The sequence below is a fragment of the Littorina saxatilis genome, linkage group LG9, assembly GCF_037325665.1.
Source record: "Littorina saxatilis isolate snail1 linkage group LG9, US_GU_Lsax_2.0, whole genome shotgun sequence".
Lineage (NCBI taxonomy): Eukaryota > Metazoa > Mollusca > Gastropoda > Littorinimorpha > Littorinidae > Littorina > Littorina saxatilis.
Genome location: NC_090253.1, coordinates 66,165,808 through 66,187,244, shown reverse-complemented (window position 1 = coordinate 66,187,244; position 21,437 = coordinate 66,165,808). Strand labels below are relative to the sequence as shown.

The window sequence follows — 21,437 nt, the reverse complement described above, 5'->3', positions numbered from 1 at the left end:
TTCCGACTGAAGAGTGAAAAGTCACTGCCATGCCACATGATCGGCATGCAGTCAATAAAGCCAGACAAGAAGAAAATAAATTACATGACTATGACATGCAGCTCTATCTGCTGCTATTTCTTCAAACTGGTTTTCAAGCTTATTCTTGCAAAGTATCTGCACACGATCCTCTGTGCTGTGTTTGTGTGGCTGCTTTCGTATGTCAGTGCATGGTGAGTGTGTTCACTGCCTTGAGGATTTATTTTATCTCTTCTTTTCAACACTTTTCACACAAATCATTTTTACAGAACGTTTAAAGAAGTATTAGGAGTTTATTGTTATTGTTTAGTAGCCACAAGAAGTGATTAGCATAGACTCAATCCTGTTGTTTGTGTGTCTCTGTGTGAGTGTATGGCGGAGGGGGTCGGGTGTGGTCACCCCTCCCGTGACCGGACACCTGCAATGTACGGACAGTTTTGCTATGGCCCAAGGGTGTCCGTTCATGAGAGGGACTGCTGTAAATGCGCTCCTTGATTAAGCCCAAAGTCATTCTTTTTACCAAAAACTCAGTGCTAAAGCTCGTGCGGCCAACTGGTCAAAGTATATTTCGCATAGTCAACTTGGCCCAGTCAAGGACAGGCTTAGGCCAAAAAAAAAAAATTGTCTGTTTCTGGTCACCCGACCGACCCTAAATTTCGGCGCCGACCCTAAACTTTTTTTTTCCAAACTCCAAAATTTTGTTTTTTTTGGTGGTGGTAGAGGACAGGGTGAGAAAATGAACAACAAAAACGTGTGAAAACGAAAGTCCGCTGACGATTTGTAAATGTGTTGAGTGTCTTGTCTCTATGTATAGTGAATCCAGTCTCTTTGCGCGATTTTTAAAGTTAGTTTTATTGGTCTACATTTGGGGGTAAAAAAAAAAAAAAAAAAAAAAAAAAAAAAAATCCCGACCTACCGACCCTATTTTTTTTAGCCATGTTACCAGAAACAGACAATTTTTTTTTTGTGGCCTTAACACTATTTGTGACTCAGGCAGACATAGTCAACTTGGCCCAGTCAAGGACAGGCTTAACACTATGTGTGACTCAGGCAGACAGTCAACTTGGCCCAGTCAAGGACAGGCTTAACACTATTTGTGACTCAGGCAGACAGTCAACTTGGCCCAGTCAAGGACAGGCTTAACACTATTTGTGACTCAGGCAGACATAGTCAACATGGCCCAGTCAAGGACAGGCTTAACACTATGTGTGACTCAGGCAGACAGTCAACTTGGCCCAGTCAAGGACAGGCTTAACACTATGTGTGACTCAGGCAGACAGTCAACTTGGCCCAGTCAAGGACAGGCTTAACACTATTTGTGACTCAGGCAGACAGTCAACTTGGCCCAGTCAAGGACAGGCTTAACACTATTTGTGACTCAGGCAGACATAGTCAACTTGGCCCAGTCAAGGACAGGCTTAACACTATTTGTGACTCAGGCAGACATAGTCAACTTGGCCCAGTCAAGGACAGGCTTAACACTATTTGTGACTCAGGCAGACAGTCAACTTGGCCCAGTCAAGGACAGGCTTAACACTATTTGTGACTCAGGCAGACATAGTCAACTTGGCCCAGTCAAGGACAGGCTTAACACTATTTGTGACTCAGGCAGACAGTCAACTTGGCCCAGTCAAGGACAGGCTTAACACTATTTGTGACTCAGGCAGACATAGTCAACTTGGCCCAGTCAAGGACAGGCTTAACACTATTTGTGACTCAGGCAGACATAGTCAACTTGGCCCAGTCAAGGACAGGCTTAACACTATTTGTGACTCAGGCAGACATAGTCAACTTGGCCCAGTCAAGGACAGGCTTAACACTATTTGTGACTCAGGCAGACATAGTCAACTTGGCCCAGTCAAGGACAGGCTTAACACTATTTGTGACTCAGGCAGACATAGTCAACTTGGCCCAGTCAAGGACAGGCTTAACACTATTTGTGACTCAGGCACACCTGCCAACCCTTGTCAAGCCTCAAGTCAAGTGTTTGTTTTTTTTCAGCGTAGCAAAGGGTGTTTGAGTGGCATTTATTAAAATGTATCCCCACATCCGCATTTATGCCATCATGCACAAGAAAAGACATTTTTCATAAAAGTTTCATGACAATGCAGGACATAAAATGCCCTTTAGAGAGTATCTGCAGTACCACCTTTCAGTATAGACTATGTTTTATGACCTATTTTATGACTGCCACACGCAATGGAAGGTAGAAATGAGTACCAGGACTCTCAACAAGAGGAAACTGTTAGCATGCTTGTGCTGATTTGTTTAAGTGTAGCAATCTTTAGTTTGGCATAGCAGCGTAGTAATTGCTCTTAAAACATAGCATGCTACGCCGAAAGCGTAGCATTTGGCAGTTATACTCAGTCCGTCCCACTGCAAACCTTTCTTCATGAGCCCTTACCTGAGCCTCTCTCTAGCACAGCGCAGAACAGCAAGTCGTTACGGCAGACGAAGCCCCCCTCCACCACCCGCTTGGCATGGGGCAGCCCTTCAAGGTCATCCAAGGTTATTCGCTTCAAAGACGACAGGCGTGAGACGATCTTGGCTGGAAACTTCTTGATGACTGATCCGCTGAGGGGTACGACGCCTTGCTCTGTGTACATAGATAGGCCATTCAATCATTTGTTAACATTGGACAAGAAGACTCCCTCCCTAAAAGATTTTCTCGGAGTTTTGTCAGTCTTAAACGGGGTCCACAACACTGAAAGATGACTTAACCACTGACTAACATCATCCTCCCCCAAACAATAACAACTAACAAGAGATGAAATCATATTACAGGCAAAAGGCTTATTTAGCCTGCAGGCCTTACACAGAGGACCCCCCCATTTTAAACACTCCAATTCAAGACTTCCTCCCTTTAACCCCCTGTTTTCCAAGACGTTTTGTTGACAACCTGTGTAACCTGACCCCCATTTTAAACACTCCAATTCAAAACTTCCTCCCTTTAACCCCCTGTTTTCCAAGACGTTTTGTTGACAACCTGTGTAACCTGACCCCCATTTTAAACACTCCAATTCAACACTTCCTCCCTTTAACCCCCTGTTTTCCAAGACGTTTTGTTGACAACCTGTGTAACCTGACCCCCATTTTAAACACTCCAATTCAACACTTCCTCCCTTTATCCCCCTGTTTTCCAAGACGTTTTGTTGACAACCTGTGTAACCTGACCCCCATTTTAAACACTCCAATTCAAGACTTCCTCCCTTTATCCCCCTGTTTTCCAAGACGTTTTGTTGACAACCTGTGTAACCTGACCCCCATTTTAAACACTCCAATTCAAGACTTCCTCCCTTTATCCCCCTGTTTTCCAAGACGTTTTGTTGACAACCTGTGTAACCTGACCCCCATTTTAAACACTCCAATTCAACACTTCCTCCCTTTAACCCCCTGTTTTCCAAGACGTTTTGTTGACAACCTGTGTAACCTGACCCCCATTTTAAACACTCCAATTCAACACTTCCTCCCTTTAACCCCCTGTTTTCCAAGACGTTTTGTTGACAACCTGTGTAACCTGACCCCCATTTTAAACACTCCAATTCAACACTTCCTCCCTTTAACCCCCTGTTTTCCAAGATGTTTTGTTGACAACCTGTGTAACCTGACCCCCATTTTAAACACTCCAATTCAACACTTCCTCCCTTTAACCCCCTGTTTTCCAAGACGTTTTGTTGACAACCTGTGTAACCTGACCCCCATTTTAAACACTCCAATTCAAGACTTCCTCCCTTTAACCCCCTGTTTTCCAAGACGTTTTGTTGACAACCTGTGTAACCTGACCCCCATTTTAAACACTCCAATTCAAGACTTCCTCCCTTTAACCCCCTGTTTTCCAAGACGTTTTGTTGACAACCTGTGTAACCTGACCCCCATTTTAAACACTCCAATTCAAGACTTCCTCCCTATAACCCCCTGTTTTCCAAGACGTTTTGTTGACAACCTGTGTAACCTGACCCCCATTTTAAACACTCCAATTCAAGACTTCCTCCCTATAACCCCCTGTTTTCCAAGACGTTTTGTTGACAACCTGTGTAACCTGACCCCCATTTTAAACACTCCAATTCAAAACTTCCTCCCTTTAACCCCCTGTTTTCCAAGACGTTTTGTTGACAACCTGTGTAACCTGACCCCCATTTTAAACACTCCAATTCAAGACTTCCTCCCTTTATCCCCCTGTTTTCCAAGACGTTTTGTTGACAACCTGTGTAACCTGACCCCCATTTTAAACACTCCAATTCAAGACTTCCTCCCTTTAACCCCCTGTTTTCCAAGACGTTTTGCTGACAACCTGTGTAACCTGACCCCCATTTTAAACACTCCAATTCAAGACTTCCTCCCTATAACCCCCTGTTTTCCAAGATGTTTTGTTGACAACCAGTGTAACCTGACCCCCATTTTAAAACTCCTTCCTTTTTAAGACCTGATCTGATCTCAGATTGTTGGAGGTGTGAAAGGGGGTTCCCCTGTGTATAAAGATGGTCCTCTTAACTGAACCAACCAACCAACCAACCAACCAACCTGCCGGCATGAGGTCCACTGTGTATAAAGATGGTCCTCTTAACTCAACCAACCAACCAACCAACCAACCAACCTGCCGGCATGAGGTCCACTGTGTATAAAGATGGTCCTCTTAACTCAACCAACCAACCAACCAACCAACCAACCTGCCGGCATGAGGTCCACTGTGTATAAAGATGGTCCTCTTAACTCAACCAACCAACCAACCAACCAACCAACCAACCAACCTGCCGGCATGAGATCCACTGGGTATAAAGATGGTCCTCTTAACTGAACCAACCAACCAACCAACCAACCAACCAACCAACCTGCCGGCATGAGGTCCACTGGGTATAAAGATGGTCCTCTTAACTCAACCAACCAACCAACCAACCAACCAACCAACCTGCCGGCATGAGGTCCACTGTGTATAAAGATGGTCCTCTTAACTGAACCAACCAACCAACCAACCAACCTGCCGGCATGAGGTCCACTGTGTATAAAGATGGTCCTCTTAACTGAACCAACCAACCAACCAACCAACCTGCCGGCATGAGGTCCACTGTGTATAAAGATGGTCCTCTTAACTGAACCAACCAACCAACCTGCCGGCATGAGGTCCACTGTGTATAAAGATGGTCCTCTTAACTCAACCAACCAACCAACCTGCCGGCATGAGGTCCACTGTGTATAAAGATGGTCCTCTTAACTGAACCAACCAACCAACCAACCAACCTGCCGGCATGAGGTCCACTGTGTATAAAGATGGTCCTCTTAACTGAACCAACCAACCAACCTGCCGGCATGAGGTCCACTGTGTATAAAGATGGTCCTCTTAACTGAACCAACCAACCAACCAACCTGCCGGCATGAGGTCCACTGTGTATAAAGATGGTCCTCTTAACTGAACCAACCAACCAACCAACCAACCTGCCGGCATGAGGTCCACTGTGTATAAAGATGGTCCTCTTAACTCAACCAACCAACCAACCTGCCGGCATGAGGTCCACTGTGTATAAAGATGGTCCTCTTAACTGAACCAACCAACCAACCAACCAACCTGCCGGCATGAGGTCCACTGTGTATAAAGATGGTCCTCTTAACTGAACCAACCAACCAACCTGCCGGCATGAGGTCCACTGTGTATAAAGATGGTCCTCTTAACTGAACCAACCAACCAACCAACCAACCTGCCGGCATGAGGTCCACTGTGTATAAAGATGGTCCTCTTAACTGAACCAACCAACCTGCCGGCATGAGGTCCACTGTGTATAAAGATGGTCCTCTTAACTGAACCAACCAACCTGCCGGCATGAGGTCCACTGTGTATAAAGATGGTCCTCTTAACTGAACCAACCAACCAACCAACCAACCTGCCGGCATGAGGTCCACTGTGTATAAAGATGGTCCTCTTAACTGAACCAACCAACCAACCAACCAACCTGCCGGCATGAGGTCCACTGTGTATAAAGATGGTCCTCTTAACTGAACCAACCAACCAACCAACCAACCTGCCGGCATGAGGTCCACTGTGTATAAAGATGGTCCTCTTAACTGAACCAACCAACCAACCAACCAACCTGCCGGCATGAGGTCCACTGTGTATAAAGATGGTCCTCTTAACTGAACCAACCAACCAACCAACCAACCTGCCGGCATGAGGTCCACTGTGTATAAAGATGGTCCTCTTAACTGAACCAACCAACCAACCAACCAACCTGCCGGCATGAGGTCCACTGTGTATAAAGATGGTCCTCTTAACTGAACCAACCAACCAACCAACCAACCTGCCGGCATGAGGTCCACTGTGTATAAAGATGGTCCTCTTAACTGAACCAACCAACCAACCTGCCGGCATGAGATCCACTGTGTATAAAGATGGTCCTCTTAACTGAGCCAACCAACCAACCAACCAACCTGCCAGCATGAGATCCACTGTGTATAAAGATGATCCTCTTAACTGAACCAACCAACCAACCAACCTGCCGGCATGAGGTCCACTGTGTATAAAGATGGTCCTCTTAACTGAACCAACCAACCAACCTGCCGGCATGAGGTCCACTGTGTATAAAGATGGTCCTCTTAACTCAACCAACCAACCAACCTGCCGGCATGAGGTCCACTGTGTATAAAGATCGTCCTCTTAACTGAACCAACCAACCAACCTGCCGGCATGAGGTCCACTGTGTATAGAGATGGTCCTCTTAACTGAACCAACCAACCAACCAACCAACCAACCAACCAACCTGCTGGCATGAGGTCCACTGTGTATAAAGATGGTCCTCTTAACTGAACCAACCAACCAACCAACCAACCAACCTGCCGGCATGAGGTCCACTGTGTATAAAGATGGTCCTCTTAACTGAACCAACCAACCAACCTGCCGGCATGAGGTCCACTGTGTATAAAGATGGTCCTCTTAACTGAACCAACCAACCAACCAACCAACCTGCCAGCATGAGGTCCACTGTGTATAAAGATGGTCCTCTTAACTGAACCAACCAACCAACCAACCAACCTGCCGGCATGAGGTCCACTGTGTATAAAGATGGTCCTCTTAACTGAACCAACCAACCAACCAACCAACCAACCAACCAACCAACCAACCAACCAACCAACCAACCAACCTGCCGGCATGAGGTCCACTGTGTATAAAGATGGTCCTCTTAACTGAACCAACCAACCAACCTGCCGGCATGAGGTCCACTGTGTATAAAGATGGTCCTCTTAACTGAACCAACCAACCAACCAACCAACCAACCAACCTGCTGGTATGAGGTCCACTGTGTATAAAGATGGTCCTCTTAACTGAACCAACCAACCAACCAACCAACCAACCTGCCGGCATGAGGTCCACTGTGTATAAAGATCGTCCTCTTAACTGAACCAACCAACCAACCAACCAACCAACCAACCTGCCGGCATGAGGTCCACTGTGTATAAAGATGGTCCTCTTAACTGAACCAACCAACCAACCTGCCGGCATGAGGTCCACTGTGTATAAAGATGGTCCTCTTAACTGAACCAACCAACCAACCTGCCGGCATGAGGTCCACTGTGTATAAAGATGGTCCTCTTAACTGAACCAACCAACCAACCTGCCGGCATGAGGTCCACTGTGAATAAAGATGGTCCTCTTAACTGAACCAACCAACCAACCAACCAACCAACCAACCCGCCGGCATGAGGTCCACTGTGTATAAAGATGGTCCTCTTAACTCAACCAACCAACCTGCCGGCATGAGGTCCACTGTGTATAAAGATGGTCCTCTTAACTGAACCAACCAACCAACCAACCAACCAACCAACCTGCAGGCCTGGCAAAAACATACCCAACGAAGAGAGCTGGCACAGCAGTCCGCGGCGCGCCTTGAGGCGCTGTCGCAGCCGCTTGATGCTCTGCTGCATGTAGGTGGCGCTGATGGAGGTCTTGGCACGCACGGTCATGCTGGTCGAGCCGCTCGGTGTGTCCGACTCCGTCAGGTCCACAAACTGCAGACCGCCGAGCCACTGCGCCCACATGTAGGGTCGCCCCACACGGTCCACGTACTGACCAAACTCTCCCATGCTGAGGACAAAACAAGATAGGTCAGTCAATGGTGCAATGTACTGACCAAACTCTCCCATGCTGAGGACAAAACAAGATAGGTCAGTCAATGGTGCAATGTATTGACCAAACTCTCCCATGCTGAGGACAAAACAAGATAAGTCAGTCAATGATGCAACGTACTGACCAAACTCTCCCATGCTGAGGACAAAACAAGATAAGTCAGTCAATGGTGCAACGTACTGACCAAACTCTCCCATGCTGAGGACAAAACAAGATAAGTCAGTCAATGGTGCAACGTTCTGACCAAACTCTCCCATGGTGCAATGTACTGACCAAACTCTCCCATGGTGCAACGTACTGACCAAACTCTCCCATGGTGCAACGTACGTACTGACCAAACTCTCCCATGGTGCAACGTACGTACTGACCAAACTCTCCCATGCTGCGGACAAAACAAGATAGGTCAGGCAATGGTGAACGTGATAAAATGATAAGCACAATATTTCTAAAGTGCATATATCCAGAGTTTAACAATGCTCAGAAAGCTGCACAATCATGGGAAAAACAACAATAACATAACATTATTTACAGTGCATTCACACACACCTATCAATTAATAACACATTGCGCTATAATACATTATAACACACACAAATACAATGCAGACACCTATTTTAGATATGGGATGCAACACACATGATCCATCTTTGGAGTTTGGACATACTTGAACAAAATACTGATTTTAGATGTTAAAATATTTCAGATGTGTATACAGGCAAATCCAGCTAACTCACAAACGGTTAAGTCAAAAATTCGCTTAGCACACAAAGAAATTCTGGTCCGGAATTATCCCTCTTTATCTATGTGTACAAAGTACCCTGAGCTCGAAATGGGATTTCTCTTACGTAAGTCGAAAGACGGATAGCACACAACAGAAAGTCAGTCCCAAAGACAAAGTTTACTCTATATTTACTACAGCAACTCGAAACACGAAACTTGGCGTCTCACACTAGCGCATTGTGTAACCTTATTCCCTTCTTCTCGACACGGACGCCACACCGACTGGTCAGTCGGCACGCAATAAAGTATGAAGTGAAGTTAGGAGGGGGCGAGGAGTAAGGAGAGGCGAGTGGTACTCACAGTGTGTGTTTGTGTGTGTTCACGGGTGAACCACGTGGTTACTATACGGAAGAAGAAGAATTCAAATTGTGGGTTGCCTCTCATTCAGTCTTTGTTCAGTCTTGCGTTCATCCACAATCATGGCAGAGTCACGGAAAAGAAAATTAACCTGTCATATCTGAGAGAGGAAACACTTCCTGCACCGGGGTCAGTGACCGACTTTAACTGAGTGGAAATATGTGTGCTCTGTGTGTGCGGCCAGATCAAAGGCATTGTGATAGTTGGGTGGCCTTGTTTATAGACACGACCTTCTTCCCAGGGGTCAATGACCCAGTTTTTGCCATGAGAGGTGGTTCCCCTGTCATATCTGAGAGAGGAAACACTTCCTGCACGGGGGTCAGTGACCGGTCAGTGACGGAGTTTAACAGAGTGGAAATCTGTGTGTGCGCCCAGATCAAAGGCAGGGCAGTACCTAGTAGCTGAAACATGCATTATCACAAGTTGTTTGACTGGTACTCAAGCGGTCTCTTTGATTTTTTTCGTAGTTCACTGTACTATGACCAAGTCGAAATTTCGGATAGGACACAATAACAATTCGGTCCCTTCAATTTCGTCTTATCCGGATTTGCCTGTATGGCCATGCCTGCAAGTTACCAACGTTAAAATGTGCAAGCACACCATTTCAGGCATCTGAGGCATCACTGTTTCTATCCATAACGACCTAGCTCATACCGGTAAGCTGGGTTAGGTCAGAACTTGCCCATATCAGCCCAGCTAATACTGGTTAGGTCAGAACTTACCCATATCAGCCCAGCTAATACTGGTTAGGTCAGAACTTACCCATATCAGCCCAGCTAGTACTGGTTAGGTCAGAACTTACCCATATCAGCCCAGCTAGTACTGGTTAGGTCAGAACTTACCCATATCAGCCCAGCTAGTACTGGTTAGGTCAGAACTTACCCATATCAGCCCAGCTAATACTGGTTAGGTCAGAACTTGCCCATATCAGCCCAGCTAATACTGGTTAGGTCAGAACTTACCCATATCAGCCCAGCTAGTACTGGTTAGGTCAGAACTTACCCATATCAGCCCAGCTGGTACTGGTTAGGTCAGAACTTACCCATATCAGCCCAGCTAGTACTGGTTAGGTCAGAACTTACCCATATCAGCCCAGCTAGTACTGGTTAGGTCAGAACTTACCCATATCAGCCCAGCTGGTACTGGTTAGGTCAGAACTTACCCATATCAGCCCAACTAGTACTGGTTAGTTCAGAACTTACCCATATCAGCCCAGCTGGTACTGGTTAGGTCAGAACTTACCCATATCAGCCCAACTAGTACTGGTTAGTTCAGAACTTACCCATATTAGCCCAGCTAGTACTGGTTAGGTCAGAACTTACCCATATCAGCCCAGCTGGTACTGGTTAGGTCAGAACTTACCCATATCAGCCCAGCTAGTACTGGTTAGGTCAGAACTTACCCATATCAGCCCAACTAGTACTGGTTAGTTCAGAACTTACCCATATTAGCCCAGCTAGTACTGGTTAGGTCAGAACTTACCCATATCAGCCCAGCTAATACTGGTTAGGTCAGAACTTACCCATATCAGCCCAGCTAGTACTGGTTAGGTCAGAACTTACCCATATCAGCCCAGCTGGTACTGGTTAGGTCAGAACTTACCCATATCAGCCCAGCTAGTACTGGTTAGGTCAGAACTTACCCATATCAGCCCAGCTGGTACTGGTTAGGTCAGAACTTACCCATATCGGCTCAGCCCATACTGGTTAGCTTGGTTAGGTCAAAACTTACCCATATCATCCCAGTCCATAGTGGTTAGCGGGGTTAGGTCGGATCTTAACCATATCGGCCCAGCTCATACCGTTTAACTGGGTCATATCGGCCCTGCTCATACTGGTTAGCTGGGTTAGGTCAGAACGTACGCATATCAGCCAAGCTAATACTGGTAAGGTCAGAACTTACCCATATCAGCCCAACTCATACTGCTTAGCGGGGTTAGGTCAGAACTTACCCATATCAGCCCGGTTCATATTGGTTAGGTCAAAACTTACCCATATCGGCCAACTCACACTGGTTAGCGGGGTTAGGTCAGAACTTACCCATATCAGCTCAGCTCATACTGGTACATGTAAGCTGGGTTAGGTCAGAACTTACCCACATCGGCCCAGCTAATACTGGTTAGGTTAGAACTTACACACATCGGCCCAGCAAATACTGGTTAGGTCAGAACTTGCACACATCCGCCCAGCTAATACTGGTTAGGTCAGAACTTACACACATCGGCCCAGCTAATACTGGTTAGGTCAGAACTTACACACATCGGCCCAGCTAATACTGGTTAGGTTAGAACTTACACACATCGACCCAGGTAATACTTGTTAGCGTGGTTAGGTCAGAACTTACCCATATCGGCCCAGGTAATACTTGTTAGCATGGTTAGGTCAGAACTTACACACATCGGCCCAGCTCATACTTGTTAGCGTGGTTAGGTTAGAACTTACACACATCGGCCCAGCTAATACTTGTTAGCGTGGTTAGGTCAGAACTTACCCATATCGGCCCAGCTCACACTGGTTAGCTGGGTTAGGTCAGAACTTACCCATATCGGCCCAGCTGTTCCCTGTTAGGAACTATTTTCAAGGGAAATAATTTAGTCTACTGCAGCTTGTTGTTGTGAGACCGAGAGGAATGCATTGGCAGCTTATTACAGATGCACACAGATCTTGTGTCAGAGCATGCAGGTAGCTGATTCAGTCAGACAAAACACTTTGTGTCTACCTGAGGTTTGAACACATTTCAGGTTGTCTGAAGGAAATTCTTAACCTTCACTGAATCCATTTTGTTTTGTTTTGTTTTTTTGTCTTGAGACCTCAAAACTTGACAAGAGTAATGGTCAAGTAAAAAAAATAGTATTCTGATGACCAACATAGTAACCCAGTGGTTACAAATGCTAACATTAGCAGCACACCTCATATTTGAAGCACATTTGAAAATCGTAGGCAGGACCACAGAATATATGTATTCTGTGGGCAGGACTCAAATAGAGTATTTTTCCCCCAAAATCCCAAAAAATTGTAATAAATTACTCCAAGAAAGTAAGGGTAAACTGGTCTGTGTATTATATCATATTGTAACCAAATGTAATGCATTATAGGAGACTAAGTCTGCCTCCCTCAAGATTTGCTACTATGCCCCCAGCAAGATAATACTGCATCAAATGAAAACCACAATCTCTGACAAATGATTTTCTTGTTAAATTTACCCCAGGCACAAACCTCCAAAGTGACAACTATGAAATGATTTATTTCATCTGTTTTGATGAATACCTGTACTGTATCGATTTGGCAAGAGTCAGCTAGGCTGCAAAGAATCAAATTTGTTTTGTGTATGTAAATAACTTTTGCTGCGAACAAAAAGAGGGGCAAACTAACTTGCGTGACAAAATCGGCCAATCTCTATAGAATTGCCTGTGCTCGCGACAACGTGTAGCAACACGCCACTCACTAGTGATTGGTCTTTTTTGTCATGCGTGTTTGTTTGCCTCTCTTTTTTTCTGCAGCAAAAGTTATTTCCGAACATCGTCTATTGTTCATGTAATTATCACTTCTATTGCTTCAGAGGCAGATTTTGAAACATTAAATGATTGTAGAATTATTTTCTGTATAAATCTCTTGAGGAATGAATTGGCAGCTTCGAAAGGAATGTACACATGTTTGTTTCTGTGCCTGGAGATAACAGTGTTGGTTAGAATAACTCGTTATGGCTACCTGGGGTTTGAACACATTGCAGGCTGTCTGAAGGAAATCGGTACCAAATTTAATTGAAAATGACCTTCCCTGAGTAATCTTCTTTTCATTTGTTTTTCTTACATCAAATGCAACTGAATTGATACATGTGGTTAGCTTCACACACAATATTTTCTTAGAGGGGAAAGAGAGAGAGGAAGGGGGGGGGATGTGTGGGCCAGAGGCTTACAATATTAGTTGCACACAACATAGAAAAGCATACAAACAAACATGAACTGTTCAAAATGATTTACTATGATATTCCATGTTGATTACGCAATGAAGACATTTCATGCAAAGAATGGCAACAATTCTGTCTGTCTATGTGTTCATACACACACTTACAGTCTCTTAGTTTTATACGTCAACCTTCACACCTTTCCTCATTTGTTCAGGTCATGTCACTTATCTATCGGCATGAAAAAATTTCACATTTCATCTGAACATCATTTCACTATCCTATTTGCATGAAACAATCTCACATTTCATCTGAACATCATTCCACTATCCTATTTGCATGAAACAATCTCACATTGCATCTGAACATCATTCCACTATCCTATTTGCATGAAACAATTTCACATTTCATCTGAACATCATTCCACTATCCTATTTGCATGAAACAATCTCACATTGCATCTGAACATCATTCCACTATCCTATTTGCATGAAACAATTTCACATTTCATCTGAACATCATTCCACTATCCTATTTGCATGAAACAATCTCACATTGCATCTGAACATCATTCCACTATCCTATTTGCATGAAACAATCTCACATTGCATCTGAACATCATTCCACTATCCTATTTGCATGAAACAATCTCACCACATTTAATTTGACTGCCCTTTAGATTCTTTCTTTTTCTTTCTTTCTTTATTTGGTGTTTAACGTCGTTTTCAACCACGAAGGTTATATCGCGACGGGGAAAGGGGGGAGATGGGATAGAGCCACTTGTTAATTGTTTCTTGTTCACAAAAGCACTAATCAAAAAATTGCTCCAGGGGCTTGCAACGTAGTACAATATATTACCTTACTGGGAGAATGCAAGTTTCCAGTACAAAGGACTTAACATTTCTTACATACTGCTTGACTAAACTCTTTACAAACATTGACTATATTCTATACAAGAAACACTTAACAAGGGTAAAAGGAGAAACAGAATCCGTTAGTCGCCTCTTACGACATGCTGGGGAGCATCGGGTAAATTCTTCCCCCTAACCCGCGGAGGGTTGCCCTTTAGATCTGAATGGAACAATCTAGTAAATCCGAAAAGAAACATCCAGTTGCAGCTTCGCAACAATTGAACTGTGCATGCCTAATCCAACACCTAACATTTCTTAAATATAAAAAAATCACACAAAAATTCCTGTTGAAAGTAACTGTCAACTTCACCACTCAAACACAGACATATAGTACGCTCTCCAGCAAAGATGGTTCACTGTGTGTGTTTTTCTTGCTGCCAAATTTATATTAAGGAACTAATCAGGAAACAAAGATAACCACCTAAAACTTGTTCATTTTGCCGTAAAACTCTTCCATGAGGAAAATCGAGCCAAGGATCACGTCTTAAATCGAGCCAGGTGTCTTCAGTGAAACATTCCATTGCCGTGCAGTACATTATCAGGCCTAAAAGCAGCTGGACCCGTGTGGACCCGTGTGGACCCGTCTCGGAAATGTTGAAGGTGTTCAACGGTAGCACCAATCATGCCTCTCCTCTGTCTGTCTCATGAGTGTTGAAGAGTGGTGCAATGCGGGCCTATCTCTGCGTTTCCGTCTGTCTCATGAGTGTTGAAGAGTGGTGCAATGCGGGCCTATCTCTGCGTTTCCGTCTGTCTCATGAGTGTTGAAGAGTGGTGCAATGCGGGCCTATCTCTGCGTTTCCGTCTGTCTCATGAGTGTTGAAGAGTGGTGCAATGCGGGCCTATCTCTGCGTTTCCGTCTGTCTCATGAGTGTTGAAGAGTCGTGCAATGCGGGCCTATCTCTGGGTAAAAACAGCCAGCTCAGGAACATACTTGTATGGTTTGCTGCGGCTTGGTCCTCTGAAACACAGAGAAGAGTTAAATGTGTGTTACTTTTTTGGTTCTTCTTCTGCGTTCGTGGGCTGAAACTCCCATGTACACTCGTGGTTTTTTACGTGTATGACAGTTTTTACACGGCCATTTAGGCAGCCATACGCCGCTTTCGGAGGAAGCATGCTGGGTATTTTCATGTTTCTATAACTCGCCAAACTCTGACATGGATTACAGGATCTTTTCCGTGCGCACTTGGTCTTGTGCTTGCGTGTACACACGAAGGGTGATAAGGCACTAGCAGGTCTGCACATAAGTTGACCTGGGAGATCGGAAACATCTCCACCTTAACCCACCAGGCGCGGCCAGGATTGGAACCCACGACCTTCCGCTTTGGAGGCCGGTGTCTTACCATCAAGCCATTGCGCCCGTCTACTTTTTTGGTTCGATTTGTGTTGAACATTGTTGAGAAAAACATGCTTGCATAGGTATGCGTACTAGACGGGCGCAGTGGCTTGGTGGTAAGATGTCGGCCTCCTAATCGGGAGGTCGTGAGTTCGAATCCCGGTCACTGCCGCCTGGTGGGTTAAAAGTGGAGATTTTTCCGATCCCCCAGGTCAACTTATGTGCAGACCTGCTAGTGCCTTATCACCCTTCGTGTGTACACGCAAGCACAAGACCAAGTGCGCACGGAAAAGATCCTGTAATCCATGTCAGAGTTCGGTGGGTTATAGAAACACAAAAATATCCAGCATGCCTCCCCCGAAATCCGCGTATGCTGCCTGAATGGCGGGGTAAAAACGGTCATACACGTAAAAATACACTCATGCTAAAAACATGAGTGAACGTGAGAGTCTAAGCCCATGAACGACGAAGAAGAAGGTATGCGTACTTACAACACAACGACTGCTCAGGAGCCTGGCCACAATACCTGGCAAGCAAACTCCGTTGACATAGTTGTTTTCACCTCATCATAGTTGTTTTCACCTGATTTTGGGCTTCAGGTAGTATACTACCTTAGATTTTACGTCATGACAACTGACACACATATGCAGAACCGGGAAATGGCCTGGGCTAAAACCTGCCAGACAAAACCTGTTGACGTGACTGTTAGTGCTGATTTGTGGCTGCAGGAACCTCCATCTCTTCCAAAGCCTCCTGCAATCTTTGACGTCAAAGCAAAGAGACGTCACTCTAGAAAGTATAACGTGACGTTTTTATTCTAAAAATTCTTTCAGGGGAAACAGCAAGCGCCAAAGTGTTCCTAGAAAGACGTTTGTCTGGGGGACTCCGGCCTTACAAGCAGGGGAAAATCAGGTCCCTGCCAGACTAGGTTGACACGACCTCATTTACATGATATACTAACGTGTGAATTGAACGATATTGTAATCGTATGGGTGGTCTCTCTCAGGTATACTTTTTAACATGGTTCCTGGCTTCACGAGGTTCCACTCTAACTGGACGTTGGTGAGCACTGACCTGTACATCCGAGGGATGACCTTCTCCTTAGGGATCTCGACGGGGGCGGTGAGGTCCAGCGTTTCCGTCTCCAGGTAGACGTCGAAGGCCACCAGGAGGCGCTGCACTTGGGCTGACAGCAGCTGGTCGTGTGTCTTGTCCACCACCAGCTCCTCGTAGTGGATGTTCACCTCCTCCTCCAGCTCCTGAACACATCATCGTATCCATGGTAACACATTTGCATACCATCAAATCCAGAATTCTATATCATAATCGTGGCACGTAAAAGACCTCGGTCATTCTGCCATAAGTGCAGGTGGCTGATTACACCTTAACACGCATATACCTGGGTAGCGCAGCTCTTCTTGCTGCAAGCTTTGAACTGGGAGGAAGCGACTGCCAGGCTAGGCTGATGCGAAAGAGACAGACGTACCTTGACATGCATGTCGGTGAGAGCTGTTCGGTGCGACTGCCAGGCTATGCTGATGAGAAAGAGCGGCGCCACTTCCGGATAATCCACGCTCACTATGATATGGGCCATCAGCTTGGCTGCACACCAAGTAATAACAAACATACTATCAAAAACTAAGAACAACAAAAATGATAATCACTGTACTCAAGTCAAACCCTGATGACCACGTGTTGGCATAGTCCATCCCAAAGGGTCTATACATTTCCCTTTCCACAGCGTCCACCTGCCTCCAAGTACAATGGACACTCATGATTGGTCACAATTTGAAAAGGCAAGAATTCGAAACAGATTGCAAACAAAGTTAAGAAGAAAAAAATTGAAAATTAATGATTGTCTTTTTAACACTTTCTACCCCACCTATGTTGACCAAGGTTTATTTTAGCCCAACCAGCCGTGCTGCAGCAGGTCACTCAGAATTGTAGTAACTGTGTATCAACACGCTGGAATGTAGGCGTTAGATGGACGTTACAGGAAGCGACTGAAGCTAACAGTCTGAGCGGATATATCCGTACCGGGTCAGATAGAGCCATATGAGTGGGTACGGATATATCCGTACCTGGGAGACAATGAGTTAAGCAGGTAGAATGTTCATAATGTCCACATAGTTTGCTTGTGTTGTTTTTGTTGGGAAAAAAAATTGAAAAGGAAAGAATTCGACACAGATTGCTAAAATTCCACAATCAAGAAGAAAACTTTAAAAAAAAACTTACCGTATTTGACGGACCACAAGCCGCGACTTTTTTTCAAAAAAAAATCGCATTGCGGCTTATAAAAAGATGCGGCTAAAACGTTACCTAAACTTGAATAGCATTCACCTAATGGAAGTCGCCGCGGATTTTCATTTCGCTCGATTAGCGATTACCGGTACTTTATTAGCTCTCTACTCAAGACTCGGCGCTTTTCTCTTTCTTTCGCGATGCTTTGTTTGTCAACAAGTCGTCGTGACAAGATAGCGTACAGACAATAACCGGATGTATCAGGATCTCGCGCGCGCGAGATTTCGTTTTTTTGTGTCTCGCGATAGTTGGAGGAGCAAGAGCCGCCATGTTGTGTTTTCGTCTGCTCGAAATGTGCGCAAAAGTCGTAAATCATCCCAAAAAAGCTTCTTCCGGGCGGGACTACATGTGTGTGTTGGTTACAAATTGTGTGTGTGATATTTTTCTTCAAACTTTTTCACTTTTCTTCTTTGTTTCACTTGTTTATTCTCGGAGCCGATTTCGCCAAATACCGTACTTTCGTTTGTCTGGTTATTTTGATTGATTGACACGATCTGATTATTTTTTTTTCGACGGCGGCTAATATAGTGACGCGGCCTATACGTGGCTTGTCCCAATTTTTTTTTTAAAAGTCAGGGGTGCGGGTTATAAAACGGTGCGTCTTGTAGTCCGTCAAATACGTTAGACTTTTTAAATGTTGATGCAGGCCTACATTGCGGGCACCTGTTCCCGTGACACATGCTGTCTGTACAAGCCAGGGGCCAGGTGCACAAAGCAAAGCTGGGTCCCACCTAAGTGCATGGGTGCAACCTGGAAAATTCCAAAAACCGGCAAAAGTTGGGGTCCAGCTTTTTTAGTATTTAAAATGCCAAAAAAAAAACTCCTGGAACAAAAACATCGGCAGCCGATGAAACCAAAAACCGGCTGCGGCGTGTAGCCTGCAGAGTTGCACCCATGTAAGTGGGTGGTTACACAGCCACAGGGCTGGATTGGTTGAAATTGACTTTTGTGATTTCAACCAGTTGGGTGCGATCCTGGTTGGCCTCGTGCACCTCAGGCTGAGACCAGGTAGATCTTGCCTCCCTCTCTCACAATGTAAAGCCCGCTACTTACTACAGCCTGAGACCAGGTAGATCTTGCCTCCCTCTCTCACAATGTAAAGCCCGCTACTTACTACAGCCTGAGACCAGGTAGATCTTGCCTCCCTTTCTTACAATGTAAAGCCCGCTACTTACTACAGCCGAACCAAGCCGAACTAGGTTCGGCGAACGTTGCTGTATGTCATCAAATCAGGGGATTCACCTATTTTTTGGTTGCAATGTTCGAGGTTCGCCGATTCACTCCTGCAAACCTTGCAGCATCACTGTAATCTTAGACGAACTGAATTTTTATTGGTTGAATATTTGTGTATCTTCATCCTTACAGAGTGACAATAATGGCGGCTATAACGCTGTCAACCGATCACGAGTCTTCTCGAGTGATATTTCTTGATCATGTGACCGGTGTCACCGAAACATTCGCCGCTAGTTAGTACACCGAACAAGGCACGGTGTAACATTCGCCGAACCTAGTTCGGCTGTATTTAGTAGCGAGCCTAACACATACTACTCCCTCCTGATTTCTTACCACCCAAAGTCACTCATCTATGCTCAGTATTATTTACACATTAACATGCTTCCATTTGAAACTTCGAGGTCTTCATCGGGGATTGACGCCCGACAAAAGCTAATTGAAGCCCGACGGAGCGAAGCGACGGAGGGCTTCAATTAGACTTTGGGAGAGCATCAATCTTGGATGAAGGCCGAGAAGTTTCAAATGGAAGCATGTTAATGTTATTGTAATTCAATCTGACGACGATCTCTTTCCTGCTTTCATGCGGTTGTAAACAGACAGAATTGGTTCTGTTCTGTTCACACACTACTTTCAGTCCACCTACCTGCAAGGGTCAAGTCCCAAGAAATATGTCTCTGTATTCCTATCGTATCACTCTGCTCCTGTTTTGTTTTCTTTCACACACATTTTCCCTTCTTTTTTGACGGGTTTCTGGACAGCAAACTCTAAAACAAATTCTTTCATCACAAAAGCGATCTTTGGAATTGACTGACGTAGTCCGGAAGAATTCATGCATCAACTTACATCACGTATTTGTCGTCATCACTTCGCATACCTTATGGTCTCGGTATTTCATTGGCCTTCATATTTCCTACTTGTAAAATGACCCTCAAAGCTAACAAAGACTAGTTGAGGCTGTGTCAATGCGCCTCGCCAGCAGGTTGTTAATGGAATTTTTAGCGAGTTGTTATCGACAATTAATGACCGGTAATTTTTAATGAGTTGGGGCATTCTGACCAATCACAGGATCTGTTTCATTAAAACGCAAACTTGATTGAATTACAATATTGCTTGACATAAAAAAACAAGTAGCGTAAGGTAAAAATACAACATTTAGTCAAGCTGTCGAACTCACAGAATGAAACTGAACGCACTGCATTTTTTTCAGCAAGACCGTATACTCGTAGCATCGTCAGTGCACCGCTCGTGGCAAAGGCAGTGAAATTGACAATCCAGAATAGCGCTGTAGTGGTTGTGCTGAGCAGGATAGCACGCTTTTCTGTATCTCTATTCTTTTTAACTTTCTGCGCTTGTTTCTAATCCAAACATATCATATCTATATGTTTTTGGAATCAGGAACCGACAAGGAATAAGATAAAATTGTTTTTAAATCGATTTTGGAAATTTAAATTTAATCATAATTTTCCTCTTTTTAATTTTCAGAGCTTGTTTTTAATCCGAATATAACATATGTATATGCTTTTGGAATCAGAAAATGATTACAATTTTCAGATTTTTTAAGACCAAAGTCATTTATTAATTTTTAAGCCTCCATGCTGAAATGCAATACCAAAGTCCGGCCTTTGTCGAAGATTGCTTGGCCAAAATTTCAAATCAATTTCATTGAAAAATCAGGGTGTGACAGTGCCGCCTCAACTTTTACAAAAAGCCGAATATGACGTCATCAAAGACATTTATCAAAAAAATGAAAAACACATCTAAGGATATCATTCCCAGGAACTCTCATGTAAAATTTCATAGAGATCGGTCCAGTAGTTTACTCTGAATCGCTCTACACACACTTTCTTTCTTTCTTTCTTTCTTTGGTGTTTAACGTCGTTTTCAACCGTTCAAGGTTATATCGCGACGGGGAAAAGGGGGGGATGGGATAGAGCCACTTGTTAATTGTTTCTTTTTCACAAAAGCACTAATAAAAAAATTGCTCCAGGGGCCCGCAACGCAGCACAATATATGACCTTACTGGGAGAATGCATGTTTCCAGTACACACACACACACACACAAACACACACACACACACACAGACAGACATCACGACCCTCGTCTCGATTCCCCCTCTATGTTAAAACATTTAGTCAAAACTTGACTAAATGTAAAACAAGGATCGTCAAGCTGCAAAAAAAAGTTAAATATTATTAGATATTCGACGAATTTTATGAAAATTGGTACAACCATACCAGTGGCAGTGGCTCTCAGGCAAAATAGTCATTTGTGTTGGTTACTGTGAACCATTTCCCTTTCAATGCCTGTTGCACCATGCTTCACTTCAATCAACAAGTCCTCAATACCTGTTGGACCATGCTTGACTTCAATCAACAAGTCCTCAATACCTGTTGGACCATGCTTCATTTCAATCAACAAGTCCTCAATACCTGTTGGACCATGCTTCACTTCAATCAACAAGTCCTCAATACCTGTTGGACCATGCTTCAC

General features: G+C 44.6%; 1 protein-coding gene across 2 annotated transcripts in view; it reads right to left on the bottom strand.

Annotated features, from left to right (window-relative positions):
* Positions 1-2,393: 2,393 nt before the first annotated feature.
* LOC138976862 (THO complex subunit 5 homolog B-like) overlaps positions 2,394-21,437 on the bottom strand; it is a 64,639-nt gene continuing 45,595 nt past the window's right edge. The window contains exons 16-18 of one of the 2 annotated variants that reach the window (XM_070349752.1): positions 16,899-17,014; positions 16,487-16,671; positions 13,225-15,037 (exon numbers count right to left, since the gene is read on the bottom strand). In XM_070349752.1, the coding sequence (XP_070205853.1) occupies positions 14,974-15,037; positions 16,487-16,671; positions 16,899-17,014 (365 nt within the window). In that variant the 3' untranslated portion in view covers positions 13,225-14,973. Of the gene's footprint in view, positions 2,615-7,850; positions 8,087-13,224; positions 15,038-16,486; positions 16,672-16,898; positions 17,015-21,437 lie in introns of those variants that run through there. The other variant, XM_070349753.1, reaches the window with a different exon arrangement.